The following is a 17,706-nucleotide window of genomic DNA, read 5'->3' on the forward strand; positions in this document are numbered from 1 at the left end:
GACCACCTCCAGCAGGCTCCTGGGAGGTCTGGTGAGGGTAGCTTTGACCACAGCCCCAACAGATGAATGCTTTTTTATTTTATTTAAGGGCAAATATTTTTTCATGTTTCTCATCCTTTCTCAAGGACCTTTTTTGGGGGTGGTCATTCTAGGCCACACCCAGGAGCGTGCGCACACACACACACACCATTATAGATCCTCGGTCCTCTTTCACTGATACGGATTACTTCCTGGCCCGTTCTGCCCTGTTATATGCCCCTTCTCTGTTAGAGTCTGTCTGGATGTGAACTGAGGCCACATCACATGCCTAAGTGTGTGTTTGCTGTTGTGCATACATGTGTGTTGGTTCCATATTTGGTCAAAGAAATAAAAAATAGATTGTAGCCTGTGTCACATGGTGTTTTTTGTCCCAGTAGAAACTGTTAGTGTTAATTTCACTGTTTGTTTGTGTGTGTGTCATGTGCTGCTGGTTGGCTGTAATCCTATAGCCAGAATTACTTTAACAGTTACATTTTTCATTGAGCATTTTTCAGTTGAAAAGTCGTTTAAAATACGGTTTGTGGTAACCGGTGAAATCACATGCGAAACTGGTTCAAACTCATCTCGACGCATGCGCAGTTGGCATATTTCAAAACACTAGTAGTCACAAGTAGCCAACATGTTCTATTTTTAAGATAAATGTAGGCTGTAACATTTATTTTTCATCAGGCAAGACATCTTGGCAAGACTCCTGAACAATGGGCGGTCTGTTGTTTGCCTGCATGTCACACACACCGGCTCCCTCAGACTGTGGCCTTCATACACCCTCCCACACACCGTTTTTGTAGCTACTGTTTTTATTATTTTTAAGCTGTATTATAGCCTGCTTCTTTACTGTTATCTGTTTCTGGAGCTGGAACCCAAGAACTTTACTGCCCCAACTGTACATGTACAAGGGCGTAACATAACTTATCTGAATCAGAATTCTCTCGAATAACATTCTTCATGCCAGACCAGAAGACATGGCTATATGAGCAATCCCAAAACAGATGGGTATATTAATACAGAATGAATGGTTGTAGGCTACACTTAAAAAGCTATACTTATTATAGGATATAGCCTACAAATAAATGAAATACTATCTGTCTGGTATCCCACACATGTATTTCCCTGTAGGCTAAACGCTGACGGCGCACCGTCTGGGATTGCCTCAAAATAGGATTTTTTTTTAATTTTTATGATAGCAAAATCTTTAGGAATCACAGGAACTGGTTTAGATGCAAAATACCACTGTCAAACAATCAACCAAACAATTGTAAAATAAAGATGTAAATCCCCCATGTTGTGCTGAGTGGAGGAGGACGGCCCGGGGCAGCTCCCGCTGACGTCACAGCCCAGTGAACACAGCGCATGTAGAGGAATGCACCGAAACTTCTTCCCTCAACAGTTTAGGGTTGTATTTCGAAAAATCTTGACCTAGTAACGACACTTCGTGGATAACCATTGAGGGTAAGTTGAATTAAACGAAGTGAATTCAAGTCCCGTAACGTATTGTTCGAATTTACGTAAGAAATGAACTTTTGAAGAGTTTGGAAAATGGAGGCGGTCTGGGCAGAGGGTGTAGTGTTAGTAGTGAAAGGAAAGGCGCTGTCCAGCTTCAGCACGGAGATTCAGGACCACGGCGAGTTGAAACGCGTTTTAACCAAACGCACACACACATAACCGACCAAATTCGGTCGATATTGACATATTTCGACAGGTTACAAGATGATTAAAGTGATACAGCTGTGTTTTCCGTTTTGTGCTTCCGGAAAATAGGTTTTGTGAGTGAACTTTAGTCGCAATGCTGAGGACCACGGCCTCCTCCAGCTGGACAGCGACGGGTTCTTCAGTCCAAACTCGTGACAAGCTCAAACCTTTAGTTAGTCTAGCGGTAATAATGTAGTATAACTTCAGATAGATACATTACAGAGAATTTAAGTAACGTAAACATCAGTAAAGATTTACATCCTCGTCCATGACGTTGAGGCGATTTCCCCCAGTATTCTACGCGCTTAATTTACACTTGCTTTCCCTCAACTTTTGTTATAAGTTGATCTGACGAATAGAATATATATCTTTTCTCTTGCTAAATTGGTGAAAACCCGAACACATCACTTTAATGATAAGTTGACATAAAAGTTTTCAGCAAGGTCAATGCCTCTTGTAGTTTTACTCTGCTTTGACAGATGTCTGTCCTATTTATAACGTTGCATTAACGATTAGGATATTTCATCTTGTACACCTTCTGTGTTTTTTGACTTAGCGAGTAGTAATGTGAATATCCTTTGGTCGCTTGTGTGATTCGCAACTCAGCTCGTCCCGAGTTGGGCGCTGTCGAACAAGTTGTGGTGCTGTTTTCAAAATGAACAAGTTGTGGTGCTGTTTTCAAAATGGCCGCACAGACATTTCGTGGCATGCAAGCGAGCACAGAGGCCAGCGTTGGTCTAATAGGCTCTGTGCACCAGCTTCACTACTTCCTGAAAGTCACTTGGCATCTTTATTTCCTGTCCTATATGATTGGATTAAGTGATTAATCAGGTGTGTTTGCAGACCCAGCGCACACCTGATTAATCACTTAATCCAATCATATTGGACAGGAAATAAAGATGCCAAGTGACTTTCAGGAAGTAGTGAAGCTGGTGCACAGAGCCTATGCAATCTGGTCAAAGTAAGTTTGTTCCATGAAGTAAGGCACACAAGTAATGGAACAATACGCTCGTTAGGTGGAGTGACTTTTTTAAGTTTTGCGTAGCTAAAATCGTATTTTAAAACATGTTTTGTGTTTTGATACCTCCAGTCTGATGTCATTTCCACTACTTGTATCGTACTGGGGTCAATGACGTAAAGGTCATTCAGTACAACGCTGACTACCCGCTCGAAAAATGTAATATTTTTTTCATACTCACAAGTGTATATATATCCATGCGTAGACTGGCATAAATATAACCACCCTGAAAAAAAGACTATTTTATTTTGAATAACACATTTTTTGCAGAAACACTCGGCGGCATTACACTCAATGACATACGTCATTGACCCTAATACTGCTCAATGCATTTTGTGTTCTTCTCAAATTACCATGTAGGCCGAATTCCATGAGACCTTTATCGAGAGGGGCATTGACATTGCCATACAATGTAATATTGTCAGTTTTGATTTGGGCCTAGGCCTATATGTTTGGGAGAATGTTACAGTATTTTGCCAGACATTTCACTTGTGGTCGATGCTAGTTTCCAGAAAATAATGTAAAAGTAAAAAGGTTGTACATGAAATGGTTACCGGTTTCACAATAAACCACCGTAAAAATTCCAGACGGTTAGGTTAGTATTACCGTTTAAAAATTAAAGGTACTCAACGAAACGTGAATCAAAACAATCCGTTCTTTGTTTATTTTCGAAATTCCTCGATTATATGGTTCCTTGTAGTCTAATAAACATGTTGAATCACTTGAATGTCGTTCCTACCTTTTAATTTCTTCGCAAAATGATATTTCGCTAATGTTTTGAAAACAACAAAGATGTGTGAAACGTCACTATTATGTGCTCCGCGTATTGACACAATGACGTAGTATGCGATTTTCGCGGGCCACCTTCTCAAATTTGCTCTAGAGCGCATACTAGTGGTCAAAAGATGCCGGAATAGTTAGCTACTACTGTGTTGTTTAAGCACAACGTTGCGCATGCGCACTTCGACTGAATGCTGCGTCCCGAGGGCGCAAGTTTTAAAAGGTAATAAATGTCAATGTATTATCTTTCTGAGTAGACTGTTTGGACGATTCAGCTTACTTTTAGTAAATCTAATTGGAGAATTGGCACCAGACATGTTTGACATCCAATGTTTGACATCCAATGTCCAAATATCGCGATGTATTGCTTTAAAACTGTGTTGAAACACCGCGCTTTTAATAACCACGGTAAATACTATAGACATACAGTCCGACATCATTCCCAGTTTCAACTTCAGAGAAAATGAAACTTTCACAACTCTCATAGGCAGCAGTGCGCAGGAGCAGCATGCAACTGGAATGGCAGAAGGTGGACTAGTGGAGAGATTTTTCAGCCTTTCAAGAGGATCTGAAGTTTGGTCCTATTTTGGTTATTTGAAGAATGCTGAGGGAAACTTGATTGAGGTAGCCCTGTCTGCAGAAAATTAAAAAAAATAAAGTAGCTGTGAAAGGGAGCAGCACGTCCTCATGAGTCATCTTCGTGACCACCACCCTGCTTATCCAGGATCAGAAACCGCACTCTAACAACCTGCTAGGAATTTGCTTTCCGGCGATTGCAAGGTAACTTTGGCTAGTTAACCTTTTGCTCAATGCGTGGGGACTTTAGAATGGGGGAGATGTCATGATTTATCTGTCTAACTTGCTAACAGTTTGTGTTGTCAATAACGTAAACTGAAGCTTTGATTGTAACCTTTTTTTTTTTTTAAACATTTACGTTACATGTTGTTTTACTAATCTAGGCTATGCCTCCGCCTTTGAGTTTCACATTCATTTTTGAACTAGTCCTCATTTTCGATTTACCTATGATGTTTTTGACTGATGGAGATCATTTTCAGTTAATTCAATGCTGTAGATAGCTTTGGGTCGTTCCAATTTCCACAGGTGGCTAATGCTAGTGCAACACAATGAAGTCACGTTAGCCTGTCCCAAAAACACCCCCAAAGCGCCCCCAAAAACAAATTTATTATGAGCAAAGTATCTTGGGGATCCTTTTGTGTCTATTTACCATCCGTTTTGAATTCAAACTATTGTGTAATCCGTTCTGGTTTGGGGACCTATGTTTCTGTCACTCGTGCTCGCACTTTGTTGACATTGACCAGCGCTGGCTCCAGGCTGGCTCTAGACGGATCAGACTGAGTGTTACTCCGCCTGCCGACTCACAGACAGAAGTATAAATTCCACAAACCAGAACGGTTTACACAATAGTTTGAATTCAAAGCGGATGGTAAATAGACACAAAAGAATCCCAGAGAGAGTGAGTGATTGAGTGAGAGAATAATAATGATAAGTAAAAATACCAATAATAACAGTAAAGACATTTGTTTTTCCCTTGTTTACAGAGTGGGCGTCAGGCAAAAACAACAAACAACTTTTATTGTCATACAGTAGTTGCACATGGGGATGGGGCGTCAACGCCGAAACACACACACACACACACACACACAAAGTGACAGGAGTGTAGGCAAACCCAGTGATACAAGATAGATACAAGATACAAAATACAGTGAAGCTACTGCTGGTCTGTCCTCATCTAGTGACACAGACACACAAGCAAGCGTTTAAAAAACAGGCTGCTTACGCACCCACATCCAAAAATGCCAAAGACCCCACTGCAGCCCTTCCATATTACATAGCAAAGGACATGATGCCCTTTCAAACCATTGAGAGGCCTGGCTTTCCCTATGTTATTTGTGGTTTTTATAATAAATGTTGTTGAAATGATTCCAGAGTGGTTATCAGTACTTTTAGAAAATTTTCAGCATATAAAAAAAAAGCGTAATACCGATAACCGCGGTAATTTTGGCCAATATAATCGTGATATGAAATTTTCATACCGTAACATATACATAAATGGGGGTTTGATGATGCTGCAGCAAGACACCAGTTTTAGAACTTCTGTCTCTTCCTGAGTCTTATCTTAGAATCTTGAAAATGGCAGTTTTGGAACTTTCAGCGTTCCAAATTGGCAGTCACAAAACAATTTTGTTCTAAAACTCATTGAAACTATGTCTGCATCAGAATAATGAAAATGACCTGTGGTTCTGTTCTCTTCCAACACAGACACACCCCACCCAACATGGCTGCTCAGACAGTTTATCTAATGGGAATGGGAATGTTCTCGCCCACCGTTGGCATCCCAGTGGAGGAGGATTCCCAAGGGATGACAGAACTTCCCGCCAATGAACTTCCAGCCCCTCAGCTGGTTATGCTGGCCAATGTGGCTGTCACCTCTGAGGTTAATGGCTGTGAAAACATGGCGGAGGAGAAAGAAATGATGGAGCTGAAGACTGTGGGTTCCAGCAGCTACTCTGACAGTGAAGATGAAAGTGTCATCCGATACAGTTATGAAAATCACAGGGAAATTTGCATCATAGATTACCCTGAGTCCCCACTGGCTGCTGTGTCCCAGGTTGAAAAGAGCGTTGATGAAATTGAGGAGGAGGATTCAGAAGGAGAAGAACAAGAAGTAGAAGATGAGGGAGTTATAGAGGACCTGTCCAAACCTGCCATCCAGCAGCCTTCTAGTCCCACAACACTGGGCAAGCGCAAAAGCAACCAGGCCATGGGTGTGAAGTCGGTGAAGAAGAAGAAGCCCTTCCACTGCAAGGCTTGCAATTACCAAGCCAAGTGTGAGGAGGAGTTTGTGCAGCACATCCGCATCCACAGTGCCAATAAGATGGTAGTGGTGAGGCGTGTGGAAGGCGGGGATACGATGGAGGCAGACGAGGCGTCGCCAGGATTAGAGTTTGAGCCAGCAGTGGACGGCGGAGACATCAAAGGGGTTATCCGATGTGAGCGCTGTGGCTACAACACTAACCGTTATGACCATTACATTGCCCACCTCAAGCATCACAGCAAGGAGGGTGACAACCACAGGGTGTACAAGTGTGTCATATGCACATACACCACTGTAAGTCAGTACCACTGGAGGAAGCACTTGAGGAACCACTTTCCCAGCAAACTCTTCACCTGCAGCCATTGCTGCTACTTCTCAGACCGGAAGAACAACTATGTGCAGCACATCCGCACACACACAGGTATGTCCACCTGTACCCTTTCACACAGAACATGCATGCAGTAGGCACAGAACCGCTCTGCACTGTGTAGAGTTCTATTTTACCGCATTGTTCTACCAAAGGTCTATCTTGTTTTTGACTGTATAGCTATATGTTTTGTTCTTTTATTTCAGGAGAGAGGCCTTTTCAGTGTTCACAGTGCGAGTACTCGAGTTCTCAGAAGACCCATCTAACTAGACATATGAGAACACATTCAGGTATGTTTCAGTCGTTTGTAGAGGCTTGGCATGTCTTATCTATATTTATCTATGTAATTTTCCTCTCGGATCAATAAAGCTCTATCTTTCTGGGAAAAAATATTATGGAACATCAGACCATTGAGGACAAAGAAGCCCTGGCTGTATGTCTTTCTAGCAAGGAGCAGATATTTTAGCCCTTTAGTTGATGGATTAAGTCTGTTTTAGTATAGCCTATGTCTCACAGTGAACCTTTTCTCCCTTGTTGCATTCACTGGAGCAGATGGTTTTGGATAAGTATGGTAAAGATGTTTGCAATAAGTGCTGTGAGTTGCTTACTGTCTTGACCTGTGGTAAATGCTTGTTTCGATGTATTTTGCTTCATCTTCCCTGCATGAAATGTTTGAAATTCCTGCCTCCCTCCTCCCCAACTGATGTTTTAGATAATTAGACAAATTCCTTGCTATTTGATTATAATCCATATTGTTTCTCGGTACAGGTGAAAGGCCTTTCAAATGTGACAGCTGCAGTTACCTGGCTGCCAATCAACATGAGGTGACTCGCCATGCCAGACAAGTCCACAATGGCCCCAAACCTCTGGCCTGCCCCTACTGCCAGTACAAGACTGCTGACCGCAGCAACTTCAAAAAGCATGTTGAGCTCCACCTCAACCCGCGTCAATTCCTCTGCCCTGTCTGCAAGTATGCGGCTTCCAAGAAGTGTAATCTGCAGTATCATATAAAATCCAGACACCCAGGCTGTAACAATGTTAACATGGATGTGTCCAAGGTCAAGCTTCGCGCCAAGAAGCTTGAATCAGATGAGCTTGAAAAGTTGAATTTGTCAGGAATAGAGGAGGATCAAGATGAGCAAGAGGAACCAGAGTTATCGGATACTGAGAAACAGTCAAGTCCCATCAATCTCTCCACCAAGATCAGCAAGGCAAATCCTGTTGAAGTGGTTAAAAGTGGAACAGTTGACAAGACAAACAAAAAATGTGAAGCGGCCCCCAACAAAGAGAAACCCAGAAAAGCAAAGGATAAGGTAGAGAAAAAGGTAACACCCAAACAGAAGAAGACAGAGAAGGACAGTGAGAACACAAAGATGAACATGAAGATAAAGCAAAGTTTGGCAAAGACCGTGGCTGCAGTTGAAAGTGCAGATGGCATCAAAAAATCTCACAAAAGACAGAAGATAGACAAAACAAGTGCGCGGGACAAGATAGAATTAAAGGGAACCAAGGAAAAGGTTAAAAAAGCAAGTTTGGAAATGGACATTATGGTGAAAGAGAGATGTGATGAAGACAGACTGGAGAATGACAGAATGGAAAAGAATCCACAGAAAGAGAAGACTGAAGATGTGGACGGAGTTGAGAGGGAGAAAGAAGGACAGCCAAAGAAACTCAGTGTTGAAATGGAGGGTAAGGAGAGCAAGAATTCTGAGTCTGAGAAGAATGGATGTTCCAAAATGGCGGAAGTGGCTGAAAAGATTGTCAGTGAAGCCCCAGAAAGTAAAGAAGTTCCAGTGAAAAATCAGGGAGCCAAGACCAAGGCAAGGGCAACGAAGAGAAAAGCAACAGAGGCTTTGGACTTATCAACAAAGGCATCTCCTCAGCAGCCCTGCACCAACAACAAGGGCAAACGGTTGAAAGTCAAGACTGCAGATAAGCAACAATCAAAACCCAGCAACCCTCAAAGAGTTCCCAAGAACACTGAGCCTGGCCCAGTGTCAGTGAAGGAAGGCCAGGCAAACGAGATGACAGACTTGCCTGCTGTCATCAAATTAAAGAAGACCAAAAAGACAAACAAGAAAGAGATAGTAGTCACCCTTGAGAACAACAAGTGTCCCATGGCTGAGAATTCCTGTTCTCTTCGTAGCAGTACAGAGATTCAGCAGTCTTCTGAACCGAAGAGATTCAGCAGACTTCTGGCCATCCTGACGGCAAACAGTGAGGAGAGTACTACAGATAAACAGCTCAACCTCGCTGAGCAGGAGGCCCCCACAGCTAAGGAGACCCCTTCAAGGATAGAGAAGGCAGAGGTTTCTGACAAAACTGGGGAGACTGCTGGAATATCCAGTACCTGTGGTAACGAAACCCCATCTCCCACAGAAGGAGGCAGCTCTCCAACTTTCAGACGACCACAGGCAAAACCGACGTCACCCTCCCTGGAGCTTCCAGGGCCCCGGGACAAGCCCACTGACACAGAGGAGGATGAGGGCATCCACAGCCATGATGGAGGAAGTGACATCAGTGACGCCGCCTCAGAGGGCAGTGATGACTCTGGCCTCAATGGGCTGCAGGCATCCTCGGATGGAGCAGGAAAGCTGACAGACCCCGAAACTCCCACGGATGAGATACCAACACCAACCGAACTCAAGAGTCACATGTGCATCTTCTGTGACCGCACCTTCCCTTTGGAGGTGGAGTATCGGCGCCACCTGAATCGCCACCTGGTGAACGTGTATTATTTGGACAATGCATCCGAGGCAAACCAGTGAGTGCCCATTTTTCAGGTGCGTAGTTTTTTGTTGTTGTTTTTGCTTGTTGTTTTGTTTTTTGTTTTTTTTCTTCACATTTTCCCCCAATATAATTACACATTGCTCTTTTTTCCAATATAATTACACCTATAAAATATTTTTTTGTGTGAGCAGTCTACCCATGTCTGAACAAGCACGGTTTTATAGATGCTGTCACTTTTAAATGTTTGCTCACAGTGAAAAAATGCCTAGTCTATGGTGTGCCTACTCTGAGAATGTATTGTTATAGTAGATTTGGGATGATTATAAGGTCTGTGTGGTAATTTGATTTATATTGGTAGAGCTACTGTACATGCATTATAGCTACTGTGCATATAGTGGACATAAAATTATATATTTTTAAGGATGTGTAAATTTGACAACTGTGAGTGGTCACAGTCTCTTATGATCAGAGTATAATCTTATGAGATGCTCAGACACTCAGCAAGTACTAACATATGACATTAATTTGATTGTAGTATCCAACACACTGACATCTCATAGGGTCTGGTGTGTTAACTAAAATATAAATGTATATTTGAGGTAGTGGTTGACATTAACTTGAAGTCAGAAATGGAAACAGGTTTTGTACAGTACATTTAGAACACGCCCAAGAGATGATTCCTCCCTCCTTCAGCACACCGTTGTTTAATCTGTCATCTCTGTTGAAGAGCAACCATAGTAAATCCATTGTGAAAGGAAGTGTAACACTTATTCAAAGAGGAACCAAAGCAACCCCTCCGTTCCCGCAGTGAGTCGTGATTAGAGAACCCAGGAGGTCCGTGCCCAAATAGGCTCAGAAAATAATAGGCCTCTCGATCCTTTTGTGTCAGTCCACTCCAGTGAAGCAGCCTATACTTTTCAATGGAGGGGGGGATAGAGGGTGCATGGAGGGGGGGATAGAGGGTGCATGGAGGGGGGGATAGAGGGTGCATGGAGGGGGGGATAGAGGGTGCATGGAGGGGGGGATAGAGGGTGCATGGAGGGGGGGATAGAGGGTGCATGGAGGGGGGGATAGAGGGTGCATGGAGGGGGGGATAGAGGGTGCATGGAGGGGGGGATAGAGGGTGCATGGAGGGGGGGATAGAGGGTGCATGGAGGGGGGGATAGAGGGTGCATGGAGGGGGGGATAGAGGGTGCATGTTCAAAGTGTTCCACATCAGAGACAGTAGGCCACTCTTTTTTTCTGTGAACTTCAGATTTTTTTCTGATAGTCATTGTATCATTTGGTTCAGTGCATGGATGACCAGTCTATCCAATGGACAAGTAAAACTAACCCATATTAAACCCACCCATCTGTTAACATAGACCATGAGAGCAACAAGATTCAAAACAAGAAAGCCACAGGTGGAGACAGACTGCTTATGATGAAATAAAAAGTAGCCTCGATGGTAAAATGCATTATTATTAGAAATGTCATTTTGTGTTTGATTTGATGAAGTCCAAAGATTATTTTGTATGTTTGGCATGCCGGTGCTGCCAGGCGTGTGTCCCTTTACTCCAGTGCCTTTGACAATCATCCTGTAATGTTTCTTTTGTTTTGATGTTGAACATGTGTATCATAACACTGTAGGCATATACATATATAAACGATAGCATATTTAGTTTAGACTGCAAGAACTCTATGATTCCATTTATTGAATTAGACTGAATCGTGTGCCTCTGATCATTCCTGAGATGTATTGTATGTTTAGGCTAATTGCAAAGGCCATCCCATTGGCTATACAATAGGTCTAGTGTGTTCTGGTGTGTTTGAGGTACGGTTTATGTACGAACTGCAGGATTGATTGAAAAGTGAAATGCTATGAGTGAAGCAGACTGAAAATATCCCAAGAACACAACCTAAATACACCACTACACAACTTCAGCCTACAGTAAGCTCATCATACTGTAGAGAAATGCTTCTTCCTTCCAGTTGGTTGCTAGCCCCGGCAGAATTGATAATACAGAAACAACACACGTACTTTGTTAATAAATTCAGTGCAATATTGTCTGGGTGTGATGCCAAAGTTAGATTTGTTCATGTTTAGCGTTTCCTGACTTTTTGAAATAAATTAGACCACAGCTATCCTGCAAAAAATGGTGCACTAGACTGTAGAACCCATGTTTAAAATGCAGTTATACAGAGTAGAACGCTAGGTCCCTTATCACTGTAAATGTACACTTTGTATGCCCATGTAAATTATCTACACATTTTCTTTGTTTACTTATAACAGTATGGCTTTTATTTCATGTTTATTTCACAGCTTTTGTAACCGTTCTCTTATCTTGCTTTTTGAAAATAGTGAAGAATTATCTACTCTTTTTATTAAAAGATTGCCATCTTCAAAAAATGGACTAACCGTCATCAAAGTGGGGAGTTATTAGATATGACCCCAAGAATTTATGAAATGTGCCTCTTAACAATTTTGTGCAGTTTCACAGGTTAATGTCCTGTCTTCTACCTTTTTCCTACTCTGTACATTTTGAAATAAAAATGGGCTAACAGTCCAAAAAAAGCCATGTGTCCTTTCAATCTGCTCTAGTTTAGGTTCTTCTGAAATAGTAGGCTTACAGAACATCTTACACATCCTTACAATGAATAGACTTGAGGCTGATTTTAATGAGCTGTTTGTCAGGGAGTATACTGGTTATGTTGACAGAAATGTAAACTATATCTTGTGTACAAAAGGTATATAAAATAATATTTAACTCTTCAATAAATCAGCATTGATACTTATTCAGCTTTACACATTTAAATCGCAACAATTGACTACTGTAGCAAGGAGTGAAAACCAGTAAATGTTAAACTAAAAACAGACACAGATCCATTTCATTTTCTCTGCTTCCCCTTTAGCCTCTCTGCTCCTTTGTACGAGATGCTGGTGTCCAGCAGAGCAGGGGATCTCCTGGGCTTGTAGGCAAGGGACTTCCTGATGCGTTCCCCCTTGACAGTAACAATATGGGGTAGTAGAGGAGGGCTCCTCAGAGACAGGCCACACCCCTCTGGGGCGTGAACCCGCAGTACAAGCGTGTTCCCCTCCACTCCCGTCACTGCCACCCAACCTGGGATCAAAATAAGAAGTCATCTTGAGCCTTAATGCACTTTGACTTTTAACTTGTTGCATGTGTGCAAGTGTGTACATAACAGGAGAAATGGTTTTAGACAAATTAATTCACTGTTAATCGAATATGACAACTATTTTAACTAGACATATTAAAATTGGCAAGAAAAAATGCAAAAGCTCAACTTTTTAAACTAATAGATACGAGATTATTTTCTACTAGATTACAGAACAAGTAACAATATATCCATGACACAATTTACAACAAGTTTGAGGTGTGTGGAGTTAGTTACCGGCAGAGGACATCTTGATGTCAGCAATGGCTTTGTCATAGCCCTGGCCCGTAAGCTCAAACTCTTGAGAGACTAGAGGGGGGAACGTCTTCATGCGCTCTTCTCCCCCCATTGGGACCTGTGCACACAGAAGAACTCTACACTTAACACATCTTAGTATCCCTGATGGGCCTTGGCTGTGTGTAGCACTGAGGGGTATAGTTTGAATCTTACAATTAATTTCTGCCATGGAGAAAGTCTCGTAGTTGGACCCAGATGAAAACACTGTCCAGAAAAGTTACTCCAAAAGATGCCAGTATGGCTAATGGTCTCGTACAGTATGTATTGGGGCTGGTGGTGAAAGGGCAGAGGCATTCTTCTCCTGGGTGGACTTATCTCATATTATGTCTATAAAGGGGGACAAGGGACCTTGATGCTTTGGTAGAACTACAGGTATGTAGGCAGGAGTCAGGTTCTTTGTGTACACATTGCTTATTAAAACCCATCAAAAGACCATTGTTGTTTGCCCTTTTTGATTCTGAAACATCAAATTACTTGAATCTAGGAAATTCCCAACAGCACAAATAGGGGTTTGGTTAAAAATGTGAAAGAACTGTGTATATTAAATTACATCATTACAATCTACTTACCCCAAGCAAGGTGTGACCAGCATGCTTCTGGTAGATGCTGTCAGCCTTGTCCAGGCTGGTTATGTGCACTGGGACCTTGTTGGAGGCAATGACCGAGAACCAGCAAGACTTCTCCCCCTGGGAAAGTTCACAATACATTTCAGTTGGTCAGAATGAGAACAACCCGTGATAAAACCTGCAAAAATTGAAAACTTCCAACAGTTTTAATGGACGTTTAGCACTGTCTCATGAACACTGGACAAGTAAAGGATGCAGTCACCTGAAGATAGTCAATTCGACCCAAGGCTCCCAGAAAGAGAACCATTCCTGGCTTGAGTACAAACGTCCTTGGTATGATGGCGTGTGTGGGCACCAGCAACTTCACTTCCTGCTCTGTCAGCAGAGTAAGGACCTGATATTTGTGTGTGAGAGAACAAAAGAGGGGTGGGGACGTGAATGACAAGAGAAGGAACTCTATATGCTGAAATTAATTAAAAAAACAAAGCTTAATACGTGCATGTTCTACCTTGGGTTGAGACATTCTTGTAAAAAAAATCCCTTATATAAAAGCAATACAAACTATTAACAGGAAATGAATACATCTTAAAATGTACTTAAATATACTGCAGCATTCTGCTACTTTAAAATGGAGTTGTCAAGAAACAAAGGTGCTCCATTCTGCCTCGGAGCATGCAAAGTCACTGCTTGTATCTGCCGTACAATAACAAATAACACTCCTAGGTCAGAATGGAAACTTAATGCGTCATTAATTAGGCCACAGAGTGCAGGTAAACAGCTAGGCCTACAGTACGCTAGCCCCGTGAGGCCATGCTGATCTAGCAAGTTCATTTGAACTCAGGATGGTCTCACGAGGCTCACGGTACACCATTCATGTTATTCCTCTATTCTAAGTTCCTATGGAAACAAAAACATGACAATAGACTTTAGCTGAAGAGAAACGAGGGTCACAGTACACATGATGCAGTATTTTAATCCAACTCAGCTCAACCAAACCTTCAACTCAAAGCTACAGATCAATATCAGCCTCATCCCACCTTCTGTATTACAGTATGCACTGCTTGCTGTGTAGTGGGACAAAACTATTTGTAATACAAATGCCCTTGGTGTACATTTTCATTACCTCCTCCCCAGCGACAGCGTGCATTTTTTAGACCAGGCTTACATTAAAAAAAAAAGTCCCGCACTGTAATCTTAAATTCGTTGTCGCATGATGGTGAAACAAAAAATTGGTGAATCAACTCGGCACAGTCAACTGCACAAGAGAGGGGGCAGAGTGCTGTTCCCTGGGTTGCATGTGACTAGGCAGGACCGAGAATCCTTTTACAATCCATAATCATTTTGGATTTGCATCGGTGCCCTCTGTAGCGGAATCGAATTGTGAGGTGTCTTCCCACCCCTAAGCAATACTAAATATGTCCTGCTTGCACAGAGCCACCAAATGCATTCATAGGCGGAAGTCTGTGCTCTCTGAGCAACTTTTCAAGTTCTATTTGTGACAATTATAACAATCTAGTTTGGTTGGGATTGTTGTTTCTTTTTCTTTTCTAGTGAGAAAGTTGAATGGTTAAACATGGATTATTATATCTGGCAAGACAAGAATACCACACGGCTGGTTGAATAGGGCTGCATGCGCTAGACTAGGTCACAACATTTTGCCCACTGAAGCCCTAATTTAGTAGCACTCTAGTCAGGACTAGAGCTGGCCCTCCCTGTTCACACTGGAAGCCGACCATCACCCTGATGGTGCTACACACTGATTGTAGACGAGGTACCCCCAACGCTTCTCTCTAACAGTGCTTCGAGCATCTGGAAAGGTGGTATATAAATACATAGTAAGTATTACAATTATGTTTAACGTAATAGCCATTACAGGGATTGAGAAGAAGTAGAAAGATGTCATCTCACATCATGGTCTTTCATGATGCCAGGGGTGTCATGGAGCCAGTGGGCATCTTTGAGTTCGTTGTGGGTGAATTCCATCTCAGCTGAGTGGTTAGAAGGCACTCGGACACTTTCCTCCTCTTCGCTCATACCTTCACCATAGGCCAAACTGTCAGCATCAAACTCCACCAAGCCTGTGTCATGCTCAGCTGGGGCCCGGAAGGTTCTGCCGATGTGACCTAGACCAGGTCATCAAATCATGGCATTAAAGAAAGCCAGTGCTAGAACTGTGCATAAATAAAGCAATTCCAGTACATATTCCAGTTGACAACTGTGTTTGATATGTTTTTGTGGATCCCAGTTAGATCAGCGGTCACCTTGGCAGCAACTAATGGAGATCCTAATAAACAATACATCTACTTTTCTTGGCTTGAAATATATGACTTGAATAACATTAGCTTTAGCCAAAAAACATCAGTGCGTGATTTAAAGGATCATTATGGATTTTTTTTAAACACAAAGATGTAGTGGTAGTTCTCACTTGTGTATTATATAGGCCTACTGTATATGTCCATCATACCAACTTCTTACCAACTAGGTAGCCCTGTTTGCTGAACTGTTCCAGTCTCTTCAGCTCCTGTGGAGAAAAGTCCTTCTCTGTCTGTTGCGAGGTGAGCTTGAGTCTCTCTGACCGCTTGAACATGCGGTACGGAGTTGGGTTGATGATGGGGAACTTCAACAAGTTCAGCGTCGTTCCTGTGAATTGCATTGCAGAACAAAGACATTTGGTACATTCTACTCTAATGTAACAGTGGGACATAAGGGATGTCTTGTGGTACAACTTGGCCATTTAGGCTTCATCAACAGCCGGTTGGGTGGGTAGTACTCTCTCTCTACGTTCATCTTACCAGGCCATGGTGATATGGTGGCTTTGTGGATCACATCGGATGCTTTGGATTTGCAGTAGTCCGACTCCAGTAACGTGTTGAACAGAGTTGACTTTCCTGCATTGGCAGTTCCCACCAGATAGACATCTCCCTTGTACTTCCATGACCTTTGTAGGCTGGAAATTAGATTTTCTATTCCGTATCCCGTTTTGGCACTGATGAGGTGGATGTCTTTTGTGTTGTCTCCAATCCCAGCATCTGTGCAATACTGGGAAAGCTGCCGCTTAATCCGTGTTAAGTAGTTGTCTGAGTCTCGAGGAAGCAAGTCAATTTTATTTCCCAGAACCACAATGTGTTTGTTCTTCCCAACAAGGTCCAACAGGTCAGGCACTATGGAGTCTGGGATATCCAGGAGATCTACGATCAACATTACCAATGCTTTCTGGGATTTTACCCTATGTACAATTTTCCGATATTCCTCCTTTGACATCTTCACAGTCAATGCCTTTTGGTGATGTGTAAGTAGGAAGCAACGTTGGCAAATAGCCTTTTTCAATTGGTCCTCTTCCAGGAGGAGTTTGTACTTCTCGCTTGGTAAGTAGCCTGCCACATCTGGGTCAGTGCAATGCATGATAGCTCCACACCCTGAACAGCTGGTGTCACTGATGGGTTCCTCCACATCTGGGGAACCGTATATTTTCTGCTGCCCTTTTGGTTTCTTCTTATTGCCTTTTTCCTCAAGGGGAAATCCAATATCATGGAACTCAATGAGGGAGTCTGACTTCACGTCCTCTTTAGTCCCAGATTGCAGTGTCCGCAGCTGTTGCTCAAGGGACCTCTGCTGTTTATCAGCACCTGACCTCACTGATATAATCTCTTCTTTAGGAGTCATGTGAGCAGTAAGCATCTGCAGGCAGAGTTTGTCCTCCTGGGTATCTTCTTTTGGTTCCGTGTTGTCCTCCTGGGTATCTTCTTTTGGTTCCGTGTTGTCCAGGAAAACAAATTCCTCCTCCTTCTCAGGCTCTATGGAGGTGTAAGTACTTTGGATTCTGTTACTTGTTAACTGCTCTTTAGTTTCACCTGATGCTGTTCTCCCGGTGCCGTAGAGTCGACAATGTGCCCGTGTGTGATCAGTTATGTGAGAAAGTTCATGACCAATCTGATCTCCCAACACGGAGACATGCAGGATTGGATTGCATTTGATTCTCCTCTTCACAGATAAGTTGGGAAAGGACAGGTGACATTTGGAGGAAAGCACCCGTAGCGGGAATTGTAACAATCGATACATCTTTACGGATAAAGCGGTAGATAAAATAATTAACCTTCAATAGGTGCACATGTGTGTCGAATTCATGGATGTGTTCATAGAGGTTGATATCCTGACCGGATATGACGCTGTAAAGTGTGTTCACGTACATGTATTTATAATTTGATTAATCATTTACTATTGAAATAGA

General features: G+C 42.5%; 2 protein-coding genes across 2 annotated transcripts; one reads left to right on the top strand and one right to left on the bottom strand.

The window, feature by feature from the left end:
* The first annotated feature begins 1,376 nt into the window (after positions 1-1,376).
* On the top strand, positions 1,377-10,362 carry rest (RE1-silencing transcription factor). Its single transcript, XM_084456517.1, has 4 exons — positions 1,377-1,488; positions 5,807-6,783; positions 6,936-7,019; positions 7,498-10,362. Exons 2-4 carry the CDS (start codon positions 5,823-5,825, stop codon positions 9,495-9,497), a joined length of 3,045 nt encoding a protein of 1,014 aa, XP_084312643.1. The 5' UTR covers positions 1,377-1,488; positions 5,807-5,822; the 3' UTR covers positions 9,498-10,362.
* A 312-nt stretch (positions 10,363-10,674) lies between these two features.
* Positions 10,675-17,594, bottom strand: noa1 (nitric oxide associated 1). The gene is made up of 7 exons (XM_084455831.1): positions 16,271-17,594; positions 15,954-16,118; positions 15,387-15,601; positions 13,741-13,872; positions 13,482-13,598; positions 12,853-12,970; positions 10,675-12,560 (listed from the first exon to the last, which is right to left on the bottom strand). Exons 1-7 carry the CDS (start codon positions 17,535-17,537, stop codon positions 12,328-12,330), a joined length of 2,247 nt encoding a protein of 748 aa, XP_084311957.1. The 5' UTR covers positions 17,538-17,594; the 3' UTR covers positions 10,675-12,327.
* Between the last annotated feature and the right edge of the window lie 112 nt (positions 17,595-17,706).

Source organism: Borostomias antarcticus (genome assembly GCF_949987555.1).
Source record: "Borostomias antarcticus genome assembly, chromosome: 22".
NCBI lineage: Eukaryota > Metazoa > Chordata > Actinopteri > Stomiiformes > Stomiidae > Borostomias > Borostomias antarcticus.

Coding starts and splice junctions, on each gene's coding strand:
- rest (XM_084456517.1), top strand. CDS start 5,823: ATGGCTGCTCAGACAGTTTATCTAATGGGAATGGGAATGTTCTCGCCC. Junction 6,784..6,935: donor GCACATCCGCACACACACAG/GTATGTCCACCT, acceptor CTTTTATTTCAG/GAGAGAGGCCTTTTCAGTGT. Junction 7,020..7,497: donor ACATATGAGAACACATTCAG/GTATGTTTCAGT, acceptor TTCTCGGTACAG/GTGAAAGGCCTTTCAAATGT.
- noa1 (XM_084455831.1), bottom strand. CDS start 17,537: ATGTATCGATTGTTACAATTCCCGCTACGGGTGCTTTCCTCCAAATGT. Junction 16,119..16,270: donor CACCATATCACCATGGCCTG/GTAAGATGAACG, acceptor TGCAATTCACAG/GAACGACGCTGAACTTGTTG. Junction 12,971..13,481: donor CTGGTCACACCTTGCTTGGG/GTAAGTAGATTG, acceptor CTGTGTGCACAG/GTCCCAATGGGGGGAGAAGA.